General features: G+C 36.9%; 1 protein-coding gene across 3 annotated transcripts in view; it reads left to right on the forward strand.

Moving 5' to 3' along the window:
- Positions 1–16,670, forward strand: part of AGO2 (argonaute RISC catalytic component 2) — a 66,515-nt gene that overhangs the window by 33,606 nt on the left and 16,239 nt on the right. For all 3 annotated transcript variants that reach the window (XM_072851833.1, XM_072851831.1, XM_072851832.1), the window contains exons 7-16: positions 1,967–2,054; positions 3,152–3,299; positions 3,485–3,604; positions 3,966–4,088; positions 5,936–6,069; positions 9,023–9,207; positions 11,134–11,293; positions 13,622–13,712; positions 14,888–15,082; positions 16,271–16,405. In XM_072851833.1, coding sequence (XP_072707934.1) covers positions 1,967–2,054; positions 3,152–3,299; positions 3,485–3,604; positions 3,966–4,088; positions 5,936–6,069; positions 9,023–9,207; positions 11,134–11,293; positions 13,622–13,712; positions 14,888–15,082; positions 16,271–16,405 — 1,379 coding nt within the window. The remainder of the gene's footprint in view (positions 1–1,966; positions 2,055–3,151; positions 3,300–3,484; positions 3,605–3,965; positions 4,089–5,935; positions 6,070–9,022; positions 9,208–11,133; positions 11,294–13,621; positions 13,713–14,887; positions 15,083–16,270; positions 16,406–16,670) is intronic.

The following is a 16,670-nucleotide window of genomic DNA, read 5'->3' on the forward strand; positions in this document are numbered from 1 at the left end:
AGCTTCTCCTCATTTAAGTGTAGGTTCTCTTGACAGCTTTTTTTTTTTTTGTGCCTCACCACCACCCAGTCAGTTGGTGAAGTGTCATGTCAAAGTAACTGGTGCATGTTGGCATCTGAGAGCATCTCAGTGCAGAGGTACTACTGAGATCTTTTCCTTTCAGCATATAGAGCAGCATCCCTTATTATGTCAGTCTCCTTAAAAACAATTTATCTTCCCAAATGAATATTGCTTTATTGTATTTAGAAGTTATATTTACTGTAGTGCTTTACTCTTCTTAAAGTACCCCCATCTCTAGAGTAAACACAAGTTAACAGTTAGAAATAAAAAAATTTCATATTTTTCACTTTTGAAACATACTGGTAGTGCCAATCCCAGTTCCATGACAAAGATAATCCAGGTCCTAATCTAATGATTTAAAAACATTTACAAAGACTGGAATTACCTGATCTTAAATTTTTCCAATTACTGATGTCAAGATTTTCATATTCCAGATTTTTCTAATAATTTAGCAATGTGTTTTAGCATACTTAGGTGTATTTCATACATATATTCTCCTGGAAGTAAGTTACAGTTACTCTGATATGTAATGACTGAATCAAAGAGTAGGAGGAAGGAATCTTACTGTTTGTGTTCACTGAAGGTTTCTTCTGGAAGAATCTAGGTCCTTCCTTCATGATATGCTTGATAGAAAGAAAGCAAGTTAAAACCAAACTCCATAAATCTGTCATGCCAGCTTCCTTGTTTCCACAAAATGTCCACAAAATCATCTTTGCCCAACTAGAAGTTAGCAAGAAAAGTATAAATAAATCCTGAGTCTGTACTGGTTGTAAATGTTTTGAAAAAAATAATCAGACACTGAATTGCCAGCTGGCTTTTGTCATTTTTTCCATGAGGACTTTCATTCTTCAGATAGAAGAAGTCATCTCAAATTTGCAGCAAAGCTAGTTGTAAATTGAGGTATTGAGGTAGCAGTTTATCTTTTAATGAAAATACTGTGATACAGATTTTTAGAGGTATTCATGAAAACTTTATATTTGTTGAAGGTTTCGTAACAGATGGCACTCTGAGCTGTAACAAATTACGTGGAAAGATTAGTATGTTATTTGGCAAGTTATTAGTGCCTGTGACAGGGGAAATACGCACTGTTACTCAGCAGCTGCCTGAGTTTATACACATGTGCAGATATATAAGGAATTTCTATCTACAGCCTCCTCTTTCCTGTTACCACACATTCAACTTCCTATCTCTAATAGCCCACCTACATCTGTTTCTGCCTAAGCATGGAAGTAATATAAATGAAAACACTGCATTCAAGGTTATGTTTGTGGGCAATGGTAAATTAGAAACAATTCTTTATGGGTAGCTGTGTTGTGCTGGTTTGGGGTGGATAATTTATTCTTCTAGAAGTTGTTGGCTTTCGGGGGGGCTCGGCCAGTGGGGTTTGCAACAGATGTTTGTCTTCACAAAGAATAAAGCCCCATGGTCTCATTCCCATGGGCTCCTAGAGGCTGTATGGGTATTCCCCCCCCCCCCCGATTCATTAGTTCAGGATTGGTTGCAATAGTTGAGGTCTCATAGACACCGTATGTTTAGACATAAAGTATAAACAAGCTTTTTGTTTCAAGGAGGTTGCATGCCCGTTTTGTCCTTCCACCATCCTGGACTTCCTTAGAGATACAGAATTGGAATTCACAGAATGCGTTCAGCTTCGTCTGCGAACTCTTGGGGCTTTGGGTTTCGTCTTGTCTCTAAAATTCTTTGTTGAACTTTGGGTGAGGCTCAGGGTTTTTTAATTTTAAAACTATAAATTGTTTTTTTGAGTTCTGTCTGGGATATCCTTTGGTGCTCTGAGAATGTGCTAAATAGTGAATAGCTTTACTGCACAGTTTAAGGGGTCTTGTGTAGCAATTAAGGGGGCTGGCACTTTGATTTTGAACAGTGATACGTGTTTTCCAATTTTTAGGTCTAAAGGTGGAGATAACACACTGTGGACAAATGAAAAGAAAGTACAGAGTGTGTAATGTCACCAGACGACCAGCAAGTCACCAAACGTAAAGTATTTTGCTTCTTTTTAAGCATATGTTTAATCTCAGGCTGGAAAAGTATCCTGCCTGCCTTACTGACATAGGAAAAGTTGTCTTAAAAAATGATACTTTTGTTGGTCAATACATTTAAAATACACCTCAAAGTATTTTCCCAATTTAGCTGTTCTTTTTGTTCTATTTTTATTCTATAATGAATGTCACGGCATTTGAACCAATCGCTTTGTTTTAAATCAGTGGTGGGGGATTTGTTGGTTTCTTGTTGTTGGGGGTTTTTTTTGTGTGGTTTTTTTTTTAATTTTATTTACGGATTTCTTCAACATTGGAAGAACAGGGTGCCCTATTGGTAGCATAATGTTTCCCAGAACTGCTGAGTAGAAAAGTTGTGCCAATTGGGATGAGCTTTCTAATCTTACTTATTACCAATCTATTTTTCTCTGGAAAAAAATGTTTATTTTTAATCACTAACCGGAGATTTGCAGATAACTTGAATATGGAGGTATTTATTCCCATTTTTAAGAAAGTAATATAAAGAATGAAACTGATACTGGCTTTTTACAGGAAGATAACTGATCAGTATCTAAATCTGTTATTTAATTGTTTGGGCTTTGTTTCATGCTCTTTCAGTGATGTATTATATTAATGAAAAGGCAATATTTGTGCCACCATGATGTAAGTATATGCAAATGTGTGTGCATTTGTAATGTACAGAAAGAGAGAAATGCATTTCTGAAGCAATAATTGGTTTTGCGACTCATAGTAGGCTTGCTATTTTCTGTGTATGGCACATCATAAAATGTAGTACTGCGAGTATCCCAAATAAGCAGAAAACAGTAGTCTTTGTCTCTAAGGCACCCACTCTTAGGAAACTTAATTTATAGCTTCAGGTATCAAGAATGTTATAGAAATAGCCTTCTGTGGTACTATTAGAAGAGACATGGTAGTGGCAATGATGGAATCTTAATTCTAGAAGTACACTTGCATCATTTCAGCAAGATAGGTTTAATCTCCAGTAAGCTTAACTTGTGCCAAGAAGTGTATTGAGCAAGTGTGGGAAAGTATTCTGCATAAAGTAATGGCTTGTTTTCATATTTGATTTCCAATAGATTCCCACTTCAGCAGGAGAATGGACAAACAGTTGAATGCACTGTAGCTCAGTATTTTAAGGACAGGCACAAATTAGTTTTACGCTATCCTCACCTCCCATGTTTACAAGTTGGACAGGAGCAGAAACACACATACCTTCCTCTTGAGGCAAGTAAACTTTTAAATAATACTGTATTGTGGGAGGGGGGGCAGAGGAAAAAAGGCTCAAATGTTGACAAACTGTTTTTGAGTAGCCAACTTTAGAAATTGTGTAGTGCAGCAACAACAAAAAAAACAAACAAAAAAACAGTTGCGTTGTGGTTTTTGACTTCCTTTGTGTGCGGATATTTTAGGTGTGCAACATAGTGGCAGGACAAAGATGCATAAAGAAACTCACTGACAATCAAACTTCTACTATGATTCGAGCAACTGCCAGATCAGCACCTGACCGTCAAGAAGAGATTAGCAAATTGGTGAGTGTTCTGTCGAAGATGCGTGAAGTGTAGTAATGGACTTAATTTTTCTCTTACTATTAGCAGATACTGAATAGTTTGTGCAATACACACAGGTTATGAGCTTGTTTTTATAAGCCTTTCTCCATTAATCAGAGAGAAATACATTCTCACAAAAGGTTTTCAAGTTGTTTTTTCGGTGCTTTATTTCAAATTTTAAGGCATCCATGTATCCAAGTGGAATTAACAGAGGCTCTGGATGCATGGCATCACCCATATATTAGGGGTATGTGCCCAAATACGATTATCTCAGAAAGTTTTAGATCTCATGAAGAGAACTTTTTTTTTTCTGCAAGAAATATCTCATTCCTTTTTATTTCAGATGCGGAGCGCAAGTTTTAATACCGACCCTTATGTTCGTGAATTTGGAATAATGGTCAAAGATGAAATGACAGATGTGACCGGTAGAGTCCTACAGCCTCCTTCAATCCTCTATGGAGGCAGGGTATGTTGACCAGATACTGTACAATCTGTGATAGCTTTGATTTACCAGCTGTGATAACTTCTATAATATGGCTGCTTTAAATGAATGATATTGGGTGTAATGGGATAAAGTCATCATAGGTGTAATGTTTAGAACTGAAATAATTTTTTTAAAGGCCTTAAACGCAACGGGCATGTTGCTTGTGATTGATGCTTTGTCCCTCATTTGCTTCTTTATTTTGGAAAATAAAGCTGGGGTAAAAACCCACTTATATAAACTTAAGAGAAAAATGTGTGTAAGCTGTGGGGGGTTTTTTCACGCTGTTCTATTATGTGTTGCAAGAAGAAACCTGCAAATAGTGGTTCAAATACGTGTGTATGGAGAAGAACAGAGACAGCTTCAATTATTACTGTTCATTTTTGCCTCCCCTAACTCTGAAATCTTCCTGAACTCTGAATCTTCCTGGATGGTTTTGAGTGTTCTGGGTGGAGCAGCTGTGTTTAGGACAACTATCTTAAGGTATTATCTCTATCAGCCTGTTTTTTCTCTAGAGCCATCTCTTCCTGTTGGAGTATTTACTCACAGGTTTTTTTCTTAGCAATGGCTTTTCAGATGGCCTTTCTGACATAATCTTCCTACTGTGGCATCTTTCAAAAAGAGCTTGAGAAACAGGATTTTCTACCAATTATATAATGTCTTGTTTTTATGCAAGCTGAAAGCTTTGATAGCTGGGATAACTTAATTTGTGAAGGCTTCTGATTAACCTCTTCTAGATCATGCATTGCCAGCTGAAGATAGTTCTGTCCCTATGCACAAATCACTGTTACCTCTATAAACCCACAATGGGAGAGGATCTTGCGTTTTCTACCTAAAGCTCTTGAGGCAAAATCGGGCAGATTAGCTCAAACCTTCCTTCACTGACAGGTTAAGATAACCCAGCTGTCTTTGCCTGATCCTGATTAGGGAGAGTGCCCTCATGAACTATTCTGGCACCAGGGGAACAGAGGGAACAAGAGCTTAGCGGCAGATGAATGATGGAAAGTCAGAGTGGGGGAGGTACTGCCTTCAGCAGACGCAACTTTTTGCAAAATGAATCAGTGAATCAAATGAATCAAGTCTGTGTGTGCGTCCTGAAAAATTCCTACAAATTTTAGCTGTTGCTGCTAAATGAGAAGACAGACATAGTGGTAACTTGTCTAAAACATCTACAGAATACTAATACTGATTAAGGTAATTAACGTCACCAGAATTGCTTTAGTCATCTTATTATATCCCTTGTGTTCTAGATAATCCATCACAGTAATGTGTGCTTGATGGAAGAAAAAAAAATACTGTGCAGGTCAAAGTTGAATAACTGATCATCTTTTGTCAGCTTGTTCACATTTTTTTCTAGAGTTGTCTGAGTGACATTGAACCGCTATTTGCCTCTACTTAGTGATGTGTAAAATATTGATAATACTTAAATTAAGTTGCTCTTGGGAAGTTCACTGAGCGGTTGTAAAGTCACTGTAGAAATGTACGTTCTTGTTAACATTACATACCAAGCATGAATCTGACTTACTATCCATACGTAACTTCTATCCGCTGATGATTGATATAACCAAAGGAAACCATCAACAATAAAAATGAACAATATGAGCTTTATTTTTATGAGCTTTATTTATCACCAGGCTAGCAAGCTGTCTTGCTACAGCGATAGAATGATCTTTATAAGATAGGATAGATGTTTGAACAGTAGAGAGAAAGACGTGTGAATATAAATAGCCTGCTAGTTGGAGGGAAGCAGAAGCATAACGGATTTTTGTTAGCATGAATCAATTTTTGCATTAGTGTTTTGATTTTGGTTTTTTTTCTCCTTCCACTTCCAGAATAAAGCAATTGCTACACCAGTGCAAGGAGTCTGGGACATGAGGAATAAACAGTTTCACACTGGAATTGAAATAAAGGTTTGGGCAATTGCATGCTTTGCTCCCCAGCGCCAGTGCACTGAAGTTCATCTTAAGTAAGTGTGTTTCATAAGATGGTGATTTTATTACTATGTATGGAAATATCATCATTTTACTTATTTAGAATATATATTTTAATTGTTTAACGTATGGCAATACATCTTTAACAGTGCTTTTGAAGTTCTGTCTCTTTGTGTTTTGAATGATGCCAATATGATTTCAATGCTAGCATCATGAAATCCTCCAAATCAGACTTACCAAAAGCAATTTATACTATAAGGCAGGTTTCTGACCAGTGAGGCCTTAGGACAGAGTTTAAGAAGATTACCAAAATGATGTAATGATGGGTGTTTATCACTAAATATTTGTCAAGAGTGAAAGCTAACATGTATGTCGTCTTGGCTTCTTTTCCTGGTTATATGGAAGAGATTATTCATGCAGAACTTATGTAAAAGGGAAATTTTAAAAAGCAATCCAACTTTTGTCTAAAACTTTCTACTCTCTAGAGTTACCGTAAGGTGCAAGTTGCTGTATTTGCAAGATGAGTAGGACTAGTTGTTTTGTTGACTTTGAGCATTTGAATGAAACTTTCAAGTTTGGTTTCTCTGTCTTTGGATGGAACATGATTGTTGAAAGACTATTGTTAAAAGTGACACCTACCATTCTTAGATCAGGGAAAGTGTGCATGCCTGTGTAGATGGATTGTCTAATTCCTTCTTTTGCACGCAGTCGCTTTCCCTTCATGCATGGGCAAGTGCAGCTCTTATAGCTGCCCTAGCGGGTGACTCAGCTGCTCTTTGTAAGGTGAATGCAGGACAGTGATTATTCATAACAACGGTATTGCTATAATAGTGTTCCTTTAGATGATTTCCAAATAGCCTGGGAATTTTTCCCTAACAAGTGGTGAGCAAACAGTGGGAATCTTACCTTTTACTTTTCTTCCTGTTGTGTAAGGCGAGGGACTTGTTCTCTCCAGATACATGGCAGGATCTAAGCTGTCAGAGAATTTTCCCTTCCACACTGTTGCTTCTAGTGGAAATGCTGCCTAGGAGAAGATAGTCAGTTTTGCGAGATAGGCAGAAGTCTTCAACATAATGAGCCAAAATAAACTTATTTGATGGCTTAGATGGAGTTTGTCCTTACCATGAAAGGACATTCCTTCATACTAGGAATATGGCTGCATCCAGTTGCATCTTGTTGCCTCTTGTTACATCTTTGTTGAGCAAGTTGGAACTCGGCTGCTGTAGATCCATCAGAGTAAACACCTTCAGAATTCCTAAAAGTCTTCAAAATCATCCTGCTTTACCTCTCAGGAACAGGGAGAGAACCTTTCCTCTTAGGCATCATACTCACAGATGGACTTCTAAAGGCTCAAAACCTGTGCTATTTTAGACTTGCATGTTCTGCCACTGACTCTTTCTGCTTATAGTGGTGAGTGCCTGTTTTGCCAGGGAAAATGCTTAATGCGCCTATTTTCTTCAAGAAGCCACAAGCTGCAGGGCTGAAGCTCACAGACTGTTATGATTCATGAAAGTTAACAATGGGTTTGGAAGAAACTAAATCTTCACACCCTTTCAGTGGGTAAGACTGCATGATCTGGCACCCTTTGGTGAAGACAAGCAACTTTTTAGATACCTATGGGGTATCCACTCCAAAATAATAAAAGGGGCTTTGTCAGTGTTTATGACAGTTGAGCATTGCTATCTGGGATCGCACGTTTACTATGCTGGTCATTAAACCAAGTGCTAAAGAAGGACATCTCTGGGTGCATCTGCACTAGTGTTTTAGTTTGGATCAGGAGTGCCTACTTGAAGTGATGCTCCTGATGGTCACCAATTGCCATATCATGTTGTGCATCAAGGAGCAGTCTGAGTGTACAATGTGGATTTTTTTTTTTATAAAACTGGACTAGAGGATGTGCTTCAGCCACTAATGGACATTCAGCCCACTGCACCAGACTACAGCCACGCTGACAAAAAATCCCAGAAACACATGTAGCGTGGATGTTGGTCCCTCGGCACCAAGTACTCCACTCTACAGGTGTGCACTGTGACACCTCACTACTTGCTCATCTTGCCTTTGTTTTATGGGGATGGGACTTGCAGACTACTCATGCACCAGTGACTGCAGGCATCTAACCTGGAGAAGCCATGACTTTGAAGATGCTTTCCAGACTGGGTATACCTTATGGAGCCCTAGACTCCTACACTGAAGTGCTTGTGATTGCTTAGTAAGTCTTGCTTACAACTTGTAAGTCTTGCTTACAACAGGAACAGTGTCGTCTTGGTGTCCCTTCAAAAGGAAACCAAATGCTACTATGTCAAGAAGAGCCAGGAGAAGGACGCAGGCTGCACTGCAGCATACCCTGCTAGCAGGGGGCCTGAAGCAGTCTTCACTGATAAAAGCCTCTGACAAAATTAGGTTGACTCTGTTGCTGACCAGTTCCATTGAAGGGTGACTTATATTTGCCCTATCCTTGGAGAAGGTTTGTCTTCACCTCCAGGATACACCTTTTCTCTGATACCTAGCAAGATTTTCTTGTGCATTATTATTGTTGTTAGATCAATTTGCTGAGACACAATTGCCAGTAACTTCTGTTGGTTGTTTTCCTCGCCAAGAAAAAGAAGGAACTGCAGCCATTTCTGTAGTGGTAGTACCACACGGAAGTATGGTAGAGCAGGCTATCCAAAATATCATCGTTGCAGTGTTTTTGCAAAAAGTAGCTTATACTGTATGTCCTGTAGAAAGATAAATAAGGTGGAATTTGCTTTGGAAATGAAGTTTTTTAATAATGGTGTTATTTATACAGCGTATTTCCTCATCTTCCCCTGTCTTTCCTTCAGTGACAACATAGGCACAGTCAGTGAAAGATGCACTTGGGATAAATTCACAGGTTTTTGGACAGCACAACTCTGCAAGTTTAACAAGATTGTTCCATTAAAAATAAGAACAAAAATCAATATGGATTTTGCTACCTGAGAATCTAATGTATTTATTTACATCCTTTAGGTCCTTTACAGAACAGCTGAGGAAGATTTCCAGAGATGCGGGAATGCCAATCCAGGGGCAGCCATGCTTCTGTAAATACGCGCAGGGAGCTGACAGTGTGGAGCCCATGTTCAGACATCTCAAGAACACTTATACTGGGCTGCAGCTTGTTGTAGTAATTTTGCCAGGAAAAACGCCAGTCTATGGTCAGTAAGTGCAAATCATAAGTGTGTGTGTTTCAGTCACAATTTCATGTATTTTTTGAGAAGTATCTGAATGAGAGAAGTTTAATTCTGGTTTAACTATATAAATTCCATTTAGGGAATGGGCTGTAAATTAATTCTGTTCTTCTTGTGCTGCGTGATGTTTTGTATTAAGACCTTAATTCCTTTTATGATTTTTGTCTATCCTTTTAACTTGCTTTTCCACATTCTTCCTGTTGGTTGCATTTGAGATGCAGTTTCTGAGTGAGAAAGCTAAACCAGGGCTTTTGTGAAATTGATGAAATTGACATGTAGTGGATTAAAAAACACTTACTAGAATTTGTGTGCTAAAAATTCCAAGTGATTGAAGAAATAATGACCTCAAGAACTGTGTAGCTTTTAGAATATCTTTGCTTACTCATGCCGTCACCCTTTGGCAAAAAAAAGTTGAGTGAAGGAGATTTCTGCCAATCAATTTTTCCAGTTCTTTCAGTTTTTTAACTCTTGGGTTGCAAGGGCACAGATGCATGGAAGGTAAAAACTCAGCAACCTAAACTTTTTTGGAAACAGATTGACAATTAGTGCATTTTACATAGGACATACACGTAGGTTTTAATATGTTTTAGATAAACCATGCATTTTGGTTTTAACTAGCTCTTCCTATAGGCAAGACTGCTTGTTTTCCTATCCTTCTTCCTTTTTTCACTTACCTTGCCTACATCCGCTATTTTTCTCCCATAGCTTCATGGACTCGCTCTTCTCTAATGGCTCAGATCTACCAAGCAGCTGCAGATTTGTTTTATCCCATCCCTCACCAATTTAATATAGCAGAAAATAATTTCCTAACTTTCTTTTCCCAAGATTATCTCATATAAGATAAAAAGAGAGATTAAAAAAGGAACCTTAATGAAATAGTACCTTTTTTCCCCCCTTGAATTCAGCCTTGCAAAGGAAGTGGCTCATCTCTAATTTGTTCAATAGAAATTCAGTGCAAAATGACATTTTCACTTTTCCTGCTTGGCATTAAAAGGGGACTCTTTCCTCTACTTAACCACTGAGAGGATGTGGTACCACTCATCTGCTTTCCTTGTCATTATCTTTAATTATAGTTCTTTATGCCCCCTCTAATTATCTGTTTTCTCCCTGCACTCTTCCATACTCTTGCACTTCTTATACCCACAGTCTTGTCTTTTCTCCTCTTCTCACCCTGCTCCTCAAAAAGCTTCTTTCCCTCTCCTGTTGCCAAAGGGGTTTGCATCTTCTCTGAGCCTTTCTTGGAGCCTAAATTTTGTTCTTTTCCTGAGTGTAAGAGTATGGCTCTCTTAAAGCCTTTAAGTCTCAATTTTGTTGTTAACAGTAGGATTTGTTTTAACCTTTTGAATAGTACAGTTCTTAATGAATTTCTTTTGGAGTTTTTATGGGCCATCCTTTGCTAAACTGGCCACTTATGCGAGCGATAAACCTGCAGTGATGAACTGATAAACTGGTTGGCCGAATATTACTCGGCATGTTACTATTAAGTTTGCATTACTAATCCAGTGTTTAATAATGAAACAAGTGGTCATCATCCTATTATTATCCACATTACCTACTTCATTAGCCAAAGGTTCTTCCATGCTGATGATAAAACACTATAATTCTAAAATTACAAGTAGTGTAACTTAAAAAAAAAACTTAGTTAAAATAAGCCAGCAGTGCCTTTAGTTATGTTTAGTACGCAGTTACTGTGCTGTCGGCAGGTGGAGCAGTACAGAACTGGGAGGAGGTTTATTGGAGGCTGGGGTTGGCTTTGGGGGTTGGGTTTCTTCTTGTTTCTCTAAGCTTAATGACCGCTTTGGTAAAACTCTAGATATAATTGTCACTGAATTAACGTCTCCTACGTTTGATTTGCAATATGCAAATATTTTTTGTTTTTTCTTTGTTTTGCAGCGGAGGTGAAGCGTGTTGGCGACACTGTGCTGGGAATGGCTACGCAGTGCGTTCAGATGAAAAATGTGCAAAGAACAACACCGCAAACTCTGTCTAACCTTTGCTTAAAAATAAATGTCAAATTAGGAGGTGTAAATAATATTTTACTGCCACAGGGAAGGTAAGCCATCTTTCAAAGAGGAAGAGGGTATTGTATTGTAAAGAGAACATGCATCATATTAAGATAACTGGGTGCTTTTATCTGTAGTCATAGCACTGTAGTTTAAGTGACTCTTCAGTCAAACTGTCTTTTGGCTTCCAATAAATAGTCCTGCAAAAGATAGGTTACGAAGACTGGAGAGGAATACTTGTTCCAGTTGAAATTTATAATAAAAATATTGCTATTGCAATCTGATCATTGAAGCATACAACTTTCATTTGAATGAAAAATTAATAATACTTTATTTGCTTTGAGTTTTCAGAAACAAATAGAGACTATCTTGACTAGTAGTGCCTTTTCCTTTATAGTTTAATTGTGGTCAAGATTCTTCATTTTGTTTTATGTCTTAACTTACATAAACATTTAAAAAACCAAAAGCTGGGAGCAGGAAACTCTTAATTGGTTTCCGGGTCCAGTTTACCTTGCAATTTCTTATTAGTATTACATTGATAAGTTTTAGTTATACTGTGAACTATATTCTGTGAAGTTGCTTTGATACTGTTGAGTTCCGTATCTAACATGTCACTGAAGTCCTGCGTATAGTTGAGTGGGAGTGAAATAAATACCTTATTTGTAATAAAGGAGGGACCCTGCTGTTAAAGACTGTATTTGGTTTGCGTATCATCTTAAAACAAATGTTCTTAAATTGAAACTTTTTATCAGTTTTATTGAAAAATCAGTGATGAAAATCTAATGGAAGAAAGAACAAAATACAGCTTGTTTTGCCTTACCTGTGCAGGATAGAGAAGGCTAGCATAAAGATACATAAAGTTACTTTAATCAAAATGAACAACTAGGTTTCTACATCAGTAAAAAGATGGCATTTTTACAATCATTGCATTTCAAGTTGTAGAGAGAGCTCAGGGAATAACCTGCTACGTCATTCTTGGGAGCCTGTTTCAAAGAAGCCAACATTCTGTTTTGGACAGATAAGCAAATTTTCACTTCGATGTATTTAGGCTAGTCAGAAGGCAGCTGCTGAAAAATAATCCGACAATAAGTACTTATGGAGGGGGAAAAAAGAACACATTATTAGAAGGGATATGTATTTTGTATATCTTGTTAAATTCTGTTTATTGAACTAAATATACTCAGCCTGGGTAATGTGCTTGTTGGAGACTCCTATTAAAGCAACTAAAAATTATTGTATTACAGAGCATGCATTTCAAAAAGGCGCAGTGGCTTTTTTTGATGGTTTTTGGTTTTGTTTTTGTTTTTCAAAACGGAGTTAGAGATACTGCTGTAGAAACAAAACAGAAACACACACACCATATAAGTAGTTTTATGCTGGATTCATAAAAGCAAGGTCTCTGTTAAGTGGCATGTCTTGACAACAATAGCGTGGCCAGAAAGTTGAATTCTGCTCATTATACCAGTAAACTATGCATTCATGAAAATGGAGTTAAGTAAAGGGGAAAAAAATGGCACAACTACACACAACCCTAGGCATTCTGGAAAAGTGCAGGTTTTGGGCATTTAAAACAGAACTCTTTCCTTCTTATTTTCTGTTGGTTGAAGGGATGGGAATAGAACAGCTTTTTATTTGTATAATTACATTGTAAGTTACATTGTTGTAATTACCTTCAAATTCCTTTTTAGAGAAGGTCTGAAAACAGCTGAAACTATCTACATAACCATTCCCCCACGTACCCACGCCTACACGAAAAAATTCTGGTGGCTTAAGATTTCATGTTTAAAATTGTTTTATTAAGGAATAGAGTTGAAGCTTAAAACTTCCAATGTAGTGTTTTGGTGTTCTACTCTTGATGCAGTGGATTAATATCTTAAAGGTTTGTTTAAACTTTGAAGCATAGTTTAAAAAAAAAAACAAACCTACTTGTAAAGTAATACCTCTGATATCCACAATATTTGTAGTTCCTTACCAACACTGTGTTTTTGTTCAGAAGCAAAATCATAGCATCTGTATATGTGCACAGTCATTTAATTTTCTCAGATGTTATTTGATGCTAAGGAATCAACTTCTATTCTTTTCTATGGTCTAATTAATAAAGGCTGCAGTTCTCCAAGTTTAAAAAAAATTGATTTTTTTTTACTCATTTTTAATGAAAAGTAACAATTAGCTATGCTTTAAAAATATGCCTAGTATTTAGTATGAGAACCCTAATGAGGACTTTTAATTACTGTCACAGTACAATTGACTAACTCTGATCAAGTGCAAATTGTTGACTAATTCACTGCAAGAGTATAGAGTGCTATTTACTTGAGTTATAATGTGCTTTATTAAGCATAAGCCTTGCTGCTTTTACAAATTTGCTTTCTCTTTATCAGACCACCAGTATTTCAACAGCCTGTCATATTCCTTGGTGCCGATGTAACTCATCCGCCAGCTGGAGATGGAAAAAAGCCTTCCATTGCTGCAGTGAGTAAACTGTGTAACGATCTTTAGCCCCTGCTCTGTCCTGCTGCTCAGCTCTAATGCATTTTATTACTTTCAGTTCTTCTGTGGTCCATTTCTTCTGATTTGCCTAATTATAGTATTATAAATTATTCTTCTGCAGGAATCTAATGAAACTCTGGAGAGCTTGCTCTGATACCAATTACTTAAATGTGTGTATTAGCTTGTAAAATGCCTGAGCTGCTAATACATAGAGGAACTTTTCTATTAGCTGATATTTATCAACAACCTGTAATAAGATGGTGCATGTTTAAATCTGCTTTTTCAGCAGTTAAAAATGTTAAGAATTTATCCATTACTGATAGGGAACTAGGCTGGCTCAGTTGTGGTTTTTGAGGATTCAAGCTTCCTGACAACACAAAATGTGCAGTAATCTCTTGGAAATGCACTCCTTAAATACAGGGAAAGGCCTTTGGCTTGCTTTATGTCAAACACCTGTAATGGCTGCTCTGGCTTATTTAATAATGAAGATCTTTGGTGACAGTATGTGCAGTATCTTAGCCCGTGGTGCTAAATAAACAAATACCTGTTTTAAAAAGTTACACACGTGTCCAGGGAAAAAACAGGTGGCGATGTGCTTAGTTGTGATTTTTGACATATGGAATTTGGATTTTTTTTGTTTGCCTGTTTAAGTCCCATGCTACTTTTACAGTATACGAATTTTGATGTTTCATAGACAGAAAAATCCCTTCCCTTGCGAACGGTGTCTGTTCGGTGTGGATATTTCTGTGGTGCCTCACCATTTCAGTTTTATGGATTCATCCACAGTGTCACAGTAAAGCACTTGGTCTTCAGGAGTTCAAATTTCTGTGCTGCAGTCCTAAGTAAATCAATGGTTTCATGGTATCAGTGCTCCAAATTGGTTTGGTTTGGTTTTGTTTTGTTTTAACTGTATGTAGGTGCAAATAGGAAATTAGTCTTTTAGATTTAAAATAACTTTTCCATTTCAGCAGGGTGTTACCACAGGTAGACTAACCTCAAAGCTCTCTCTAAGCACATAATGATTTTGATTACATCTTTGCTAGGTCAACCCCTTAGTTTACAAGATACTGTTAAAAAGATAGTGCAGTTATCTTCATGAAATATCTTTATTAAAGTGCTTTTAAGTTTGGTTTGATACTAAGCTTTTTTTTCAACAGGTTGTAGGAAGCATGGATGCTCATCCTAATCGATACTGTGCCACTGTTCGGGTCCAGCAGCACCGCCAAGAAATCATTCAAGATTTGGCTGCTATGGTCAGGGAGTTGCTTATTCAGTTCTACAAATCAACCAGATTTAAACCAACTCGTATAATCTTCTACAGAGATGGTGTTTCTGAGGGGCAGTTTCAACAGGTTTGGGGTTTTTTTTGTGTGTGGTTTTTTTTGTTTGTTTGTTTTTGTTTTTTTTAGATTTTGATTATGTAGTTTTCTGGTAGTAATGTAGTTTTATGTAGTTGGAGTTATGAAAAGAAGTATACCCTCAACAAATTTGTTGGATTCTAACCAAGCAGAGCAGGGAAAGTGTTTTCATATTTTTCATGAGTTTTTTTTAATATTTTTCCCCTTTAAAATACTTCCCTTTGCAAAATTGTAAATGATAAAGTATAGTTTTAGCACTCAAGTTATTTTCAACATTTGTGATCTATTCAAGATGTTAGTCAAACCCATAGAACTTGGACAGTAAAGAAAAACTAAGTGTAAGCTAATTTTCCTACTTTTTTAACCAGGATTGATAAATGCTGTATTTTCACACTGTCACTTTTAATTCATTCCTGATAAAATTCAACAAATACTTTCTTGTATTTATTTTGTTTGCTTACAAGTACCATATTTTATGAAATATTTTTCTGTGTATTTTAAAGATATTTACATGCACTTTCCTTTCCAGTATTTTGCACATAAATTAAAAGATACAGAATTTAGCCAACTTCTTAAAATACAAGGGGAAGGGAGTAAAGGTCACTTAGTAAACTTGAATTAATAAAATAATCTTTGCATGAACTTCTGATATTTTTTCTCCCATTTGTCACTGTTTTTCACTGAATTTTTAATTTATAATTAACCCAAATTCCAAATCATTGCTTTTTGTTTTATTGCACCACTCACTCTCTCAGTTTTTATTGATGCCTGTAGTCCTGCATGAGAGTTCACAAAGCTGGGAAAGAGCATGCAGTTGAGCAATTCTGGATTTTTATCCCTTGTACTAGTCTGAAAAATAATTAGGCTGTTGTATATTCAACAGCCTAATTAAATGTTCATTTGTATTTAGCAGTTAAAAAGATTTTGACATACAGTTTATGAGTCCAAGCCTCATGCTTGGACCTGAACAAATATAGAACCAGCTCTCGCCCTGGCTCAGGAAACTGGTGATCATTAAGTGAATAAATTAAGGTTTGATCCTACATGCTTTGAGATCTCATTACCCTGAGTGACAATGCAAGAAGGAACACGATAAATAAGAGTAATCTGTAGATAAGTAAGAGTAATCTGTAAGATAGCTATCTTTCATATTTATCATACACCTTTGTGTTTATGATTCAGGTTCTCCATCATGAATTGCTGGCTATCAGAGAAGCATGCATTAAACTAGAAAAGGATTACCAGCCTGGAATTACATTTATAGTTGTGCAGAAAAGGCATCACACCAGACTCTTCTGTACAGATAAAAATGAACGGGTATGTTCTAATTGTCATTGGCAGGTATCTAGCAGGCAGCCAAGTTACCTATTACTTACTGCTTATTTAAGCAGTAAGAGACTTGTTTGAAGAACTACATAACGTAGTGGGTGAGATCTTTCTGCCTGGAAAGGAGAACCTTCATTTTCTGTCCCATATAATAAACTGGCAAGAAGCTTTAATGAAACGTCAGCAGGATGTGCCTTTCAACAAGTCTGTTCATCCTTTTTTAAGTTCATCAAAGTTCTCACACTTCTTTTCAGTT

This window comes from Ciconia boyciana, chromosome 2, assembly GCF_034638445.1.
Source record: "Ciconia boyciana chromosome 2, ASM3463844v1, whole genome shotgun sequence".
NCBI classification, from domain to species: domain Eukaryota; kingdom Metazoa; phylum Chordata; class Aves; order Ciconiiformes; family Ciconiidae; genus Ciconia; species Ciconia boyciana.